We start from the raw sequence: 13,406 nt of genomic DNA, 5'->3' as shown, positions 1-13,406 counted from the left end.
AGTCAAAAACAAAACGTGAAGACAAAGAGATAGACAGACAGACAGACATACAGACATACTAGCGGATTGAGGATAATATTCGTTTATATATTTTAGTTGAGAGTAATTTAATTTTTTTTTTTTAAATCCTAGTCTAGTGTGGGGGTTTTTGAGGGTTTTTTGTGGGGGTTTTCCTGTTAATTTTCCAGAACAAACATTTATTCTCAAAATTAAAAAAAGCCCGTCCTAACATCACTGATCACGTCAGTATATTATGTTGCAATAACTTATCATCAATAAAGGAAGGAAGGAAATGTTTTATTTAACGACGCACTCAACACATTTTATTTGCGGTTATATGGCGTCAGACATATCGTTAAGGACCACACAGATATTCAGGGAGGAAACCCGCTGCCGCCACTTCATGGACTACTCTTTTCGATTAGCAGCAAGGGATCGTTTATATGCACCATCCCACACACAGGATGGCACACGCCACGGCCTCTGATGTACCAGTCGCGGTGCACTGGCTGGAGCGAGAAATAGCCCAATAAGCCCACTGACGCATCAATAAAGGTAACAACCATATATTAATATCTAACTGTCTGTCTATCTATCTATCTATCTATCTATATATCTATCCATCTATCAATCTATCTATGCATCTATCTATCTATCTATCTATCTATCTATCTATATATATATATATATATATATATATATATATATATATATACCTCTCTCTCTCTCTCTCTCTCTCTCTCTCTCTCTCTCTCTCTCTCTCTCTCTCTCTCTCTCTCTCTCTCTCTCTCTCTCTCTCTCTCTCTCTCTCTCTCTCGTTCTTGCACCACAAATGTGCTTTCCGGTGTGTGGGAAAGTGCATATAGATCCCTTCCTGCATTAGGAAAAATGTAGCGGGTTTCCTCTGATGACTACGTGTTAAAATTACCAAACGTTTGACATCCAATGGCCGATGATTAATTAATCATTGTGCTCTAATGGTGTTGTTAAACAAAACAAAGTAACCTGTGCGTGTGCGTGCGCGCGCGCGTGTAACTATATATTTCTCAGTCTCCGCCTCTGTGTCTGTCTGTCTCTGCCCCTCCTCCCCCCCCCCCCCCCCCCTCTCTCTCTCTCTGGGGCGGAACATAGACTGGTGGTAAAAACACTCGCGTAATATGCAGTCGGTCTAAGATTGATTCTTCACGTGACTCATTGGGCTAATTGCATAAAACTTGTTCAGTCGTTGCGTTCTATATTCCAATAAATAAATAAATAAATAAATAAACAAACAAACAAATAATTGTGTGACGGCACATGCTCTTAATTTTGTTTTCGCTTGTGACGATATTAATTGTTTTAGAGGGCCGTGTGCAGTTCCAATATGCACTTAAGCCCAGGTGGGCACTTTGTTACGTAATACCTCTGCGCGACGGTGGTCTAGCTGTTTTCAATACACACCCAGACTAGGTGCGGAGGCCATGTGGCCAGTAGTTACGTAATACCTCGGCTAGTTCGGTACGATCGGGGTATTGCTGGCGAACTAGGCGATGACCAGTCTAGGCTTCTAAGAAAGAGATGCCGTCTTGGTCGCTGTGGAAATATCACTCGGTGCCGCCTTGTGCCCCAGGCGATATTCAGCTTTTATAATAAATAGCTAGGGTTTTAGAGATATCGGGAGAAACATATTGGAAGGCTTCCAGGGAACGCGTCCGTTTGGACTTGGTAAATATTATTTCTGCTCTGTTGTATAACCTTAATGTGATTGATGTGACTTTAAATATTTTAATACTGTATTATACCAATATTATTTAGACGGTGCTGCCGGTAATCTGACGCAGTAAACTGTAGGCTCACTGTTCTAATATATATAAAGCTTAACCAGTCATCCTAGAGGACCTAGGTAAACTGTAGGTTATTGTCTTTATTGTGATAGGTACCAGTATTAATTCTGTATTACAAGGTTACAGAATGAGTAGATAAGGGTTAATTAAAAATTAACCAGTTAGGAATAGAGTTGTAATTCCTTTATTAATTAAGTTCCCCTGGAAGCGTTTCTCAATTATCACACGTGTGGGTGTTGTGTCACGATGAAGTGATTAGAATATTGTATAAACTAGACACCTAGTGATTAACTAATTAAGTGATCAGTTCTGGGTTGTTACTATTTGTTGTTGTTAATTAACTACTGCGGCAGTACATTTGTCAGCGTAGATTAATACAGATTCAAAAGAGTATTGTGTCTTTGTTGTGTTTTCTAGTGAACTAAACGTGCTATAATAATACATACTTTATATAAGATCTTATCTCTGATCATACCTAGACGAGCCACGCGGGTTTTGAACTGCCCGTTACAGAGAGATCTAATAGATATACAGTTAGGAGAGATATTTGGATAATCGTGTTTCATTCAGTTACGGGTATTATAGGATCCCCGTGACAAATTGAATAAAAAAAAAATAAAGCCACTTAAAAAGAGGGGAAACAACAAGAGAGAGAAACCAGTAAAAAAATAAACATTGTTGATCGTTCTCGGAGCCCCATGAAAAAAGGACATTCACTACCGGTAACGGTTTTTTCTTACTTGGCCATTTTCCCTTCTCCGTTGCTAGGGTTTCTGCCAAAAAGAATTTTTTGGTATGGCGCTATGGAAATGAATATTTACAATGTGTGTGCTGAATGCAACCACAGTCAACGGGGGGTATGGGGACCTCCTCCAGAAAGAAAATGGGTTAGGGTTAGGGTTAATGCAATCATAGGCTACAGTAATGATAAGAGTAATTAATTCTGTCAAAATTTGCAAACAAATTTGGGTATGGCACCATACCCGTGTTATCTTCTGGCAGAAACCATGTTTGCATAACTCTTTTCGATTAGCAGCAGGGATCTCTCATATGCATCATCACACAGACAGGGTAGTACATACCACGGCCTTTGATATGCCAGTCGTGGTGCACTGGTTGGAATGAGAAATAGGTCAATGGGCCCACCGACGGGGATCGATCCCAGACAGACCGCGCATCGAGTGAGCACTTTACCACTGATAGAATGAATGAATGAATGAATGAATGAATGAATGAATGAATGGAAGCATGAATGAATTTAACGACGCACTCAACACATTTTATTTACGGTTATATGGCGTCGGATTATAAATGAAGGAGACGCGATGGATGATTTTCTATTGTATTATATATATATATATTTTTTTTTTTACCAATGTTTATTGAGGCAACCACCATTTACGACATGTGGCATCACATTACAATTTTGATTTTAACATAATGAATAGTCACCGGCCTCGGTGATGTCATCGTTAAACTATCGGATATAATTTACATTTGTAGGTACTGGGTTCGCAACCTGGTACCGACTGCCACCCAAGAGCGAGTTTTAACAACTCAATGAGTAGGTGTAAGACCATTATATCGACTTCTCTCTCACTAACCACTAACAACGAAAATAAGTTGAAATGAATGAATGAATGAATTAATTAATTAATTAGTAACATTTGAAAATATTGTATGTACGATCGATTAATTTGTTGTTATTTATCACAAATGCATGTAAAAATAAAGAAATAAGACATTTGCACCTATGTGAATGCATCTTTAAAGTACAAGACAATCTTTTTGTCTTCTTTTTTTTTTTTTTTGCTATTAGTGCATAAAGGACAACGCATGTGAGATTTAAAATAGTTCACATAACGGCACTCTAATAAAGCCCTATATAGTGTGCGTGCACATGTTTCCATTCTATACTGATTAGATACATAGGCGTACGGGCTCCCATTTTAACAGCTGAGCAGGCTGGCTTTTCCCCGAATTAAACGAACATGCCAGCATCTGCATAACAACATTTATTCATATTAGCATTACTACCAAACAGCAATATATAGGGTTGCAAACGAATCTTCTACGCATTTTTACATGAATTACAACTAATTTTGAGGGTAGAATGATGGAAATACATGGTAAAAAGTTCTGTAGAAATTTTGCCCTCAAGCTGACCACAATACACTCCTTCCTGCCCCCCGCCCCCCGCCCCCCGCCTCGTTCGCTAATGATTAGATAAGGTATTTTGTCCGAACTGTACGTATTTTCGGTTTCTGATAAGACCGTGTAAACACGTGTTCAAGGTCCATTATAATAGTCGGAACTGCTACATTCCACTACTTTTATATTTATTTACGATAATTAATAACAATGTAATCCGCGACCTCAAACATCATTTAGAACTACCATATTATTGACAAAGAGATAGACAGACAGACGAGTACACAAGTTGCCTGGCAGACGGATAGTAAGGAAGACAGACAAAAGACAGAGAGACTGACAGACAGACAGACAGAATGATAGAGATATAGACACACAGAAAGACGGAGTACGAGAGAGTCAGATACAGAGGGACAGAAGCAGTGTGTGTGTGTGTGTGTGTGTGTGTGTGTGTGCGCGTGTGTGTGTGTGCGTGTGTGAGAGAGAGAGACAGACAGACAGACAGACAGAGAGAGACAGAGACATACAGAGAGACACACATAATGAGAGAGATATAGACACAGAGACAGAGAGACATACAGAGAGAGAGAGAGAGAGAGAGAGAGAGACAGAGAGACAGAGAGACAGAGACAGAGAGAGACAGAGACAGAGAGAGAGAACGGGAAAGATATATTGGGAGACAGGGCAGAGATTGAGAGAGAGAGACATAGAGGTACAGATAGAAAGAAAACGAGAGAGAGAGAGAGAGAGAGAGAGAGAGAGAGAGAGAGAGAGAGAGAGAGAGAGAAAGAGAGAGAGAGTGAGAGACAGAGGTACATACATACAGAGAGAAAGACATAGATACATATAAAGAGAGAGAGGGGGAGAGAGAAAGAGAGACAGACAGACGGACAGACACACAGAGAGAGAGAGAGAGAGAGAGAGAGAGAGAGAGAGAGAGAGAGAGAGAGAGAGAGAGAGAGAGAGACTGTAACCCGATTTTATGACAAATTTGCTCTTTTAATCGGTTCTAGATAGTCTTGGGAATGCACATCTGGCAAGCCTGTAAATCTCGCTTCTGATATGACATAATGGACTTTTCTTTATTCAGCGAAATATTCTTGATGTGTTAAGTAACTTCCTCCCTTTTGTTAATCAAGATGTGGATTTCGGCTCTATTTCTGTTATGTTTCCAGCAAGGTAAGTTTACATAGACAGGAGTACATAGATCGCTAAAAAACACCGTTTTGTGAGAAGTGTTCAGACAGAACAGGAAGAAAGAGTTTAACGACACCTTTCAATCAGCTGCGGCTAGTGCTTAACATAATATTTGTATAGTGATGTTCCAATAATCGATTATAATCGACAGTTAATCGGTTGATCCCTACCAATGTGATGATCGATTGAAAATAAATCTAAAATCGATTATCGCTGGACATGTTAACTGCAAATGTCCCTACCGCTTATGTGATGGAATTGTTACATATATGGGGCAGGACGTAACCCAATGGTAAAGCGATCGATGCCCGTCGGTGGGCCCACTGGGCTATTTCTCGTTCCAGCCAGTGCACCACGACTGGTATATCAAGGCCGTGGTATGTGCTATTCTGTCTGTGGGATGGTGCATATAAAAGATCCCTTGCTACTAATGGAAAAATGTAGCCCATATATGTACGTATTTAAAGATAACTCATACAGAATAGGTATTTAAGGTAAAATTATTCTCTCTCTCTCTCTCTCTCTCTCTCTCTCTCTCTCTCTCTCTCTCTCTCTCTCTCTCTCTCTCTCTCTCTCTCTCAATCTCTCTTTAAAAAATTAACACCAGAAACAAATATGGTAGTGTCAGATTTGGGGACCCTGCTGTCACTTCCATGCAGTCAATAAACAAAGAACTGAAAGAGTAATTTATAATGTTTATCCCCGTTTACACGACGTAAGTCCATGTATCTAATTCAAATCTTTCTCGAACTGATCTCATTCTAACCGATCGTATAATCGCAAGTTGATCGGTTGGTGCAAATTGATTTCAACCGATGATCGATGATGAAATTCCAACACAAAATGCGCTAGCTCTTGAAATGAGGTGCGATAGCTCTTAATTGCCTATGAAAAGTGCATATATTTTAAAAGATCAATTACTGCTTTTGGGTAGCTGTAATCTCTGTGGTCAAATCCTGGGCGACCAACTTTCCCGAATTTTCGGAAAAAATCTGGAATTTTTAACCCATATCCAGAATTCCGGAATTAATTCCAAATATCCGGAATTTTTATCAGATTTGAAATCTGCGACGGATCGGGGAAACTGAAACCTAATCTACTTCGTTTTCTTCTTTTGTTTCTTCTTCTTCTTCTTCTTCTTCTTCTTCTTCTTCTTCTTCTTCTTCTTCTTCTACTTCTACTTCTGCTCCTCCTATTCATCTCCCTCCTTCTTTTTTCTTTTATTCTACTTCTTCTTCTTCTTCTTCTTTTTCTTCTTCTTCTTCTCCTTCTTCTTCTTCCTGCTCCTTCTTTTTCCTCTTCTTCTTCTTCTTCTTCTTCTTCTTCTTCTTCTTCTTCTTCTTGTGCTTCTTGTTCTCTTCCTCCTTCTCCTCCTACTTCTTATTCTTCTTCGTCGTCGTCTTCTCTCGTTCCTCCCTTCTTATTCTCCTTCAGCATTTTGTTGCTTTAAAATGCTCCGTAAAATTCAGATTGGGAGTTTTACTGCCTTCATTAAATCAGAAGTCAGTTCACTTTTATATACTAGTATCTGTCGCAGTGCGTCTGTGTCAGTCTGCGTCGATCTGCGGCCGTTAAAGATTTTATGGAAACCAAGTTAAGTTTTTAACCAGAAGTAGCAGTGTATCTATTTCAGCTTGGTGTTTGAACAGCTGTCCCCAGTTTTGGGTTCCAATCAACGGCTCCTGTTTTGCACTTTTACACGACAAAGTGGCGTGGGCATCGGCTGACGTAAGCGTTTTAAATTGTATTAAAGGAGCACAATCATATTTCGTGTAAGGCCTATAGTCCGTCTCATTCTCCTACAAAAATGGGGGGGGGGGGGGGGGGGTGTGTGTGTGTTTTTGTGTAAATAATTTAAGTTTGGTTTGATGTAAGAAGAAAAGTAAAAGTGTTTTGGAAATTAAAAAAAAAAACAAGCTATTTTTGTGTGCAAGTTACAAATAAATCGGCTCAGAAATAAATACCTGTCCTTACACATCGGTTGGTGAGAACACCATGTGTTATTTTTGATAACACATACTTGTTAACACATGTACGTGTGTTAACAATTTCAAGACATACGACTGGCTGCTCCTAGGTGATGACCAGGTCACCAATGCCATACATCCAAAGAAAAAACAGCACGACCGAAATCGACTACACTGTGACGTATAGTTAACCTGACAATCATGTGTCTGTGACGCGTAAGTGCAAGGGCTGTAAATAACCTTTAGTCTAAAAAATGTTAAAATTTGCTTTAAAACAGGAATTTGATGATATGTAAGAAATATAATGATATATTCGTGTCCGTTAGATACCATTTATCTTACAACTCGTTGTTTAAAAACGTATCATTTTAAAACAAGTTCGTTGTAAGAACGGTCACTCATGTATTATTCTCTAAGTAATAAATTCCATAGTATGGTAAAAGGTGTTCCCTGTGGGACAGACTATAGACTAATTTAGATCAAATGTTATTTTCGAAATTGTTATGTTACCAGATTAGAGGAAGTTGTGAACGTCTATGTATCATGTACGATTCTTTATGTTGAAGATGCAGTCTCGTCTTCCCTTCCATCGATTATCATTATAAAACACATATAATATATTATGATACCTATCGTAAATCGATATTGTGATATATATCGCGATACAAAATTTGCCCTAGTTCTTAATGCTTCATATTGGATAGGCCTTACAGTGTATTTTTATATGGAATTAAACTGTGCTTTATTATTAAATGTTTAAGACTTAATATTGGTTTAGATAATATTAACCGTAAAATGGACACACACACACACACACACACACACACACACACAGTGCATGGTTAAGGATCATAATACATATTGAAAAGCTTACTATTAATAATGAATTCTTGGACATGTTTGACACTAATATTTAATATTAGAGATTGCAAATTTAATTAAATGGTGTATTATAGGAAATGTGTAAAGACCTGGGTGGCTATCTGGCAGAAATTACCTCCCCTGATGAGAACAAGGGCGTGATCAATTATTTGGAAGCTAAGAACCGTTAGTACGTCATTTGTCTGTTTTCTTTTTGTTTTTATTGCTGGTTTGTTTGTTGTTTTGTTGTTGTTGTTGTTGTTGGGTGTTTTGGGTTTTTTTGGGGGTGGGGGGGGGTTTGGGGGGGGTGTTGTTGTTTGTTGTTTTTTGTTGTTGTTGTTTTGTTTTTTGGGGGGGGTTTTTGGGGGGTAGGGTGTTTTGTTTTGTTTTTGTTTGGGTTGTGTGTGTGTGTGTGTGTGTGTGTGTATATTTTGTGAGTTTTTGTGTGTTGGTTTGTGTGAGTGTTTTTCCTTTTCTGTTTTTTTTTATTTCTTTATCACCGATTTGTCTAGCTTTTAGAGAATTCTCTAGGATTTTATGAATTCTTTTATCTATCTACTATCTGATAATCAAGAATGTGTCTATTATTTAGAGTGTATTTCCTGTTACATATTTATTCTCAGAATTCTGTGATCTAACTATCATCAAGAGAGTTTACTTTTTGTATTCTTTTATTGAACTAGTAACTATTAAGAGTATCCGTGTATTTTCTGAATTTTTTGATCTAGTAATTATTAAGGGTCTCCATTTATTCCGCAAAATTGTTTAATCAAATGTGTCTGTTTATTGTCTGAAATCTTTGATCTAGCTACTATCAAGAGTATAGCTACTATCAAGCTTGTCCATTGTTTCTCCAAATACGTTTATCTAGCTACTATCAAAGTCTGTCTATTCCCTGGATTCTTTGTTCTAGCTACTATCACTAGAGTGTCCGTTTATTCTCTGAATTCTTTGATCTAGCTACCATCACAAAAGTGTCCGTTTATTCTCTGAATTCTTTGATCTAGTTACTATCACAAGCGTATCCTTTTATTCTCTGAAATTTTTGTATCTAGCTACTATCATAAGCGTGTCCGTTTATTCTCGGAATTCTTTGATCTAGCTACTATCACAAGAGTATCCGTTTATTCTCTGAATTTTTTGATCTAGCTACTATCACACGTGTGTCCGGTTATTCTCGGAATTCTTTGATCTAGCTACTATCACAGATGTGTCCGTTTATTCTCTGAATTCTTTGATCTAGCTACTATCACAGATGTGTCCGTTTATTCTCTGAATTCTTTGATCTAGCTACTATCACAAGTGTGTCCGTTTATTCTCTGATCTAGCTACTCTCACAAATGTGTTTGTTTATTCTCTGAATTCTTTGATCTAGTTACTATCACAAGCGTGTGCGTTTATTCTCTGAATTCTTTGATCTGGCTACTATCACAAGCGTGTCCGTTTATGTTCTGAATACTTTGATCTAGCTACTATCATAAGCGTGTCTGTTTATTTTCTGAATTCTTTTATCTAGCTACTATCACAAGTGTGTCCGTTTATTCTCGGAATTCTTTGATCTAGCTACTATCTCAAGTGTGTCCGTTTATTTTCTGAACTCTTTGATCTAACTACTATCACAAGCGTGTCCGTTTATTCTCTGAATTCTTTGATCTAGCTACTATCACAAGCGTGTCCGTTTATTCTCGGAATTCTTTGATCTAGCTACTATCACAAGCGTGTCTGTTTATTCTCGGAATTCTTTGATCTAGCTACTATCACAAATGTGCCCGTTTATTCTCGGATTTTATTATGATTTTATCTAGCTAACGTGAAGAGTGTGTGGCTGGGAGGTACGGACATACTTCACGAGAGCACGTGGTTCTGGATGCACAGTAAAGACCCGGTGACGTTCACCGCGTGGGTTCCCGGACAGCCGGATAACTCCCACGGAGAAAACTGTATTCATCTCAACAAATACGGATCCGTTAGGTGGGGTTGGAATGATTATGACTGTAAGACCATACTGTACGGCCTGTGTGAAACTGAGTAAGTACATTCGATAGATACATAAAAAAACAAAAAAATGTTTCATTTAACGACGCACTCAACACATTTTATTTACGGTTGTATGGCGTTAGACATATGGTTAATAATATGGTTTATATGCACCATCCCACAGACAGGATAGTACACACCACGGCCTTTGATATACCAGTCGTGGTGCACTGAATGGAACGAGAAATAGCCCAGTGGGCCCCCCGACGGGGATCAATCCCACAGCGGCTGCGCATCGAGCGAGAGTCTTATTACTGGGCTATATCCTTCCCCGTCGATAGATAGATAGATGTATAGATAGACAGACAGATAGACATATATATAGCTATACAGACAGACAGACAGACAGACAGACCGAGATAAATGTATCACGTGCTTCTCTTCTTTTCAGCCTTCTGGGTCCTGAGTTTGGATGAAGCGGAAACATGGATTAAAAGAATGACACGTTGGTGATCTTGTTGTCATGGCAAATAAAATATGAATGCTTATCAACAGACTGGTTTTCTCTCAAATATCAGTGGCGGATCTAAAGGGGCCCCCAGTGGTACGCTCCCACCGACACCCCCCCCCCCCCCCCCACACACACAAAAAAAAAAAAAAAAAAAAAAAAAAAAAAATAATAATAATAATAATAATAAAGCTTTTTTTATTTTTTACGTTGGAGAATCCGAGGAATCCCTTTAGGAACATTTGTTGCCACATATCATTGACACCCCCCCCCACACACACACACACACACACACACACTGAATATTGTTTTCAGTATTGAAAAGTACAACGTACGTGCATTTGATTCAAAACGATATTTAATATCAGGTCCGTAAGGTAGCGCTAAAACCATGTGATATCCGGCTGGGTCAAGGTTCTAGGTGCACCAAACGTTTGATAGAGCAGTTAATACTATCAGCCTTGCCATTGGTTATAAATGTGACAGTGTTTGTTGTCAATTGTTCGGTGTTTTTTTGTTTTTTTAATCTGGGCAATAAATGTATGCAATTTACTACCACTGTGTCAAGTACGATCAGGACGTAGCCCAGTGGTATAGCGCTCGTTTGATGCGTGGTCGGTCTGCCAACTGGAATATTTTTCGCTCCAACCAGTTCACCGTGACTGATATATCAGATGTTGTGGCATGTGCTCTCCTGTCTGCGGGATGGTGCATATAAAAGATCACTTGCTACTAATGGAAATATGTAGCGGATTTCTCTCTAAGACTGTATATCAAAACATTATCAAATGTTTGATATCTAATAACCGATGGTTAATAAAGCCATGTGCTCTAGTGGTGTTGTTAAACAAAACACATTTTTACTGTGTCAAACAGACATGTGCACGAAACATGTTTGGGGTACCTGTAAAACTGAGTACTACAATTTTGTGCACATACAATATATAGAAATTCAAACATCAGTACATACTAGCCAATGCCATATTTGCCCACTGTTTCATTACGTAAGCGGGATCCACCGCGTAGCTTGTAGGCCCCAGTCATATGGTTGAGTTAAAGAGCATTCGTTTTTGAGGGTGACTCGATAGCTCAGAACGTATCGTGGCATGTCTGCAAGTTGTGGGCGATTCGGTAGCATAGATTCGAGTTCCAGCAACGGCATGAGACAATCTGTGACGCTAAAAAGCATTTAATTATCTCCTGCGCCGTTGCATTAATAAATATGTATGTAACAGTGTCACGGGGATTCTACAATGCCCGTAACTGGATGAAACACGATTATCCAAATATCTCTCCTAACTGTATATCTATTAGATCTCTCTGTATCGAGCAGTTATACCCGCTGTGGCTCGTCTAGGTATGATTAGAGATACGATCTTATATAAAGTATATGTAATATAGCACGTTTAGTTCACTAGAAAACACAACAAAACACAATACACTTTGGAATCTGTATTAACCTACTGCCGCAGTAGTTAATTAATAACAACAATAATAACAACCCAGAACTGATCACTTAATTAGTTAATCTCTAGGTGTCTAGTTTACACAATATGCTAATCACTTCACCGTGACACAACACCCACACGTGTGATAATTGAGAAACGCTAACACACACACGTGTGATAATTGAGAAACGCTTCCAGGGGAACTTAATTAATAAAGGAATTACAACACTATTTCTAACTGGTTAATTTTTAATTAACCCTAACTACTCATTCAATAACCTTGTAATACAGAATTAATACTGGTACCTATCACAATAAAGACAATAACCTACAGTTTACCTAGATCCTCTAGGATGACTGGCTAAGCTTTATATATATATATATATATATATATATATATATATCAGAACGGTGAGCCTACAGAATACTGCGTCAGATGACCGGCAGCACCGTCTAAATAATATTGGTATAATACAGTATTAAAATATTTAAAGTCACATCAATCACATCAAGGTTATACACAGAGCAGAAAATATATATTTACCACAGTCCCGTCTGAACTAATGTAGATCGTTCAGTGGACGGACAGCCGTTCCCCTGGATACTTCCAAAAATGTTTCTCCTCGATATATCTAAAATCCTAGCTATTTATTCAAAACTCTCAGAGACAGCGAATATCGCCTGGGGGTACAAAGCGGTACCTCACGTATCATGTGGATTTTCCACAACCACCACGCCGGCATATTTTTCTCTGATCGTCAGACTGGCTGTCGCCATCCGCGAGCAATCCCCTGGCCATAAACAGCACTACCGGAGATATTACGTAACTACTAGCCACATGGCCTCCACATCTGCGCTGGGTGTGTATTAGAAACGCTCGATGACCGTCGCGCAAAGGTATCACGTAACAAGTTGCCCATCTGGGCTTAAGTGCAATTTGGAACTGCACACGGCCCTCTAAAACAATTAATATCGCCACAGGCGAAAACAAAATTAAGAGCATGTACCGTCACAAACAGTCAAACGTACCTGACATACATACGATATATATATATATATATATAGATAGATAGATAGATAGATAGATAGACAGATAGATATATAGATATAGACAGATAGATAGATAGATAGATATATATATATATATACTGTAGATCTTGAAATTAACGCGTCCCAAAATTAATGCGAGTAACGGTGGGCAGACTAAAATGCGACATGGAATTAATGCGAGTGGCCTCCCTTTGAAATATTACACGTTAACCTGTTCAGTCCTTAGTGTTTTTGGTGAGATCAACTCCAAGCATATTTTGCAGCATTTTATTACGTAACGGGTATGGTTATATAAATCTGGTTAAACATTAGCATATATGTACCATTACAACTGTATTTTCCTAAGAATGTAGCCATATTTCAAAGTCATAACAAAAGAACAATTCACCGAACTAAGTTGCAGTTAACTTGAACAGTCAAATCA

At 38.5% G+C, this 13,406-nt stretch overlaps 1 protein-coding gene across 1 annotated transcript; it reads left to right on the top strand.

Annotated features, from left to right (window-relative positions):
* The first annotated feature begins 5,053 nt into the window (after positions 1 to 5,053).
* LOC121387092 (perlucin-like protein) lies at positions 5,054 to 10,524 on the top strand. The gene is made up of 5 exons (XM_041518113.1): positions 5,054 to 5,153; positions 6,805 to 6,899; positions 8,095 to 8,185; positions 9,805 to 10,027; positions 10,428 to 10,524. Exons 1-5 carry the CDS (start codon positions 5,114 to 5,116, stop codon positions 10,450 to 10,452), a joined length of 474 nt encoding a protein of 157 aa, XP_041374047.1. The 5' UTR covers positions 5,054 to 5,113; the 3' UTR covers positions 10,453 to 10,524.
* Positions 10,525 to 13,406: the final 2,882 nt, after the last annotated feature.

The sequence above is a fragment of the Gigantopelta aegis genome, chromosome 13 (genome assembly GCF_016097555.1).
Source record: "Gigantopelta aegis isolate Gae_Host chromosome 13, Gae_host_genome, whole genome shotgun sequence".
Taxonomy (NCBI): domain Eukaryota; kingdom Metazoa; phylum Mollusca; class Gastropoda; order Neomphalida; family Peltospiridae; genus Gigantopelta; species Gigantopelta aegis.
This window is presented reverse-complemented; position numbering and strand designations above follow the sequence as displayed.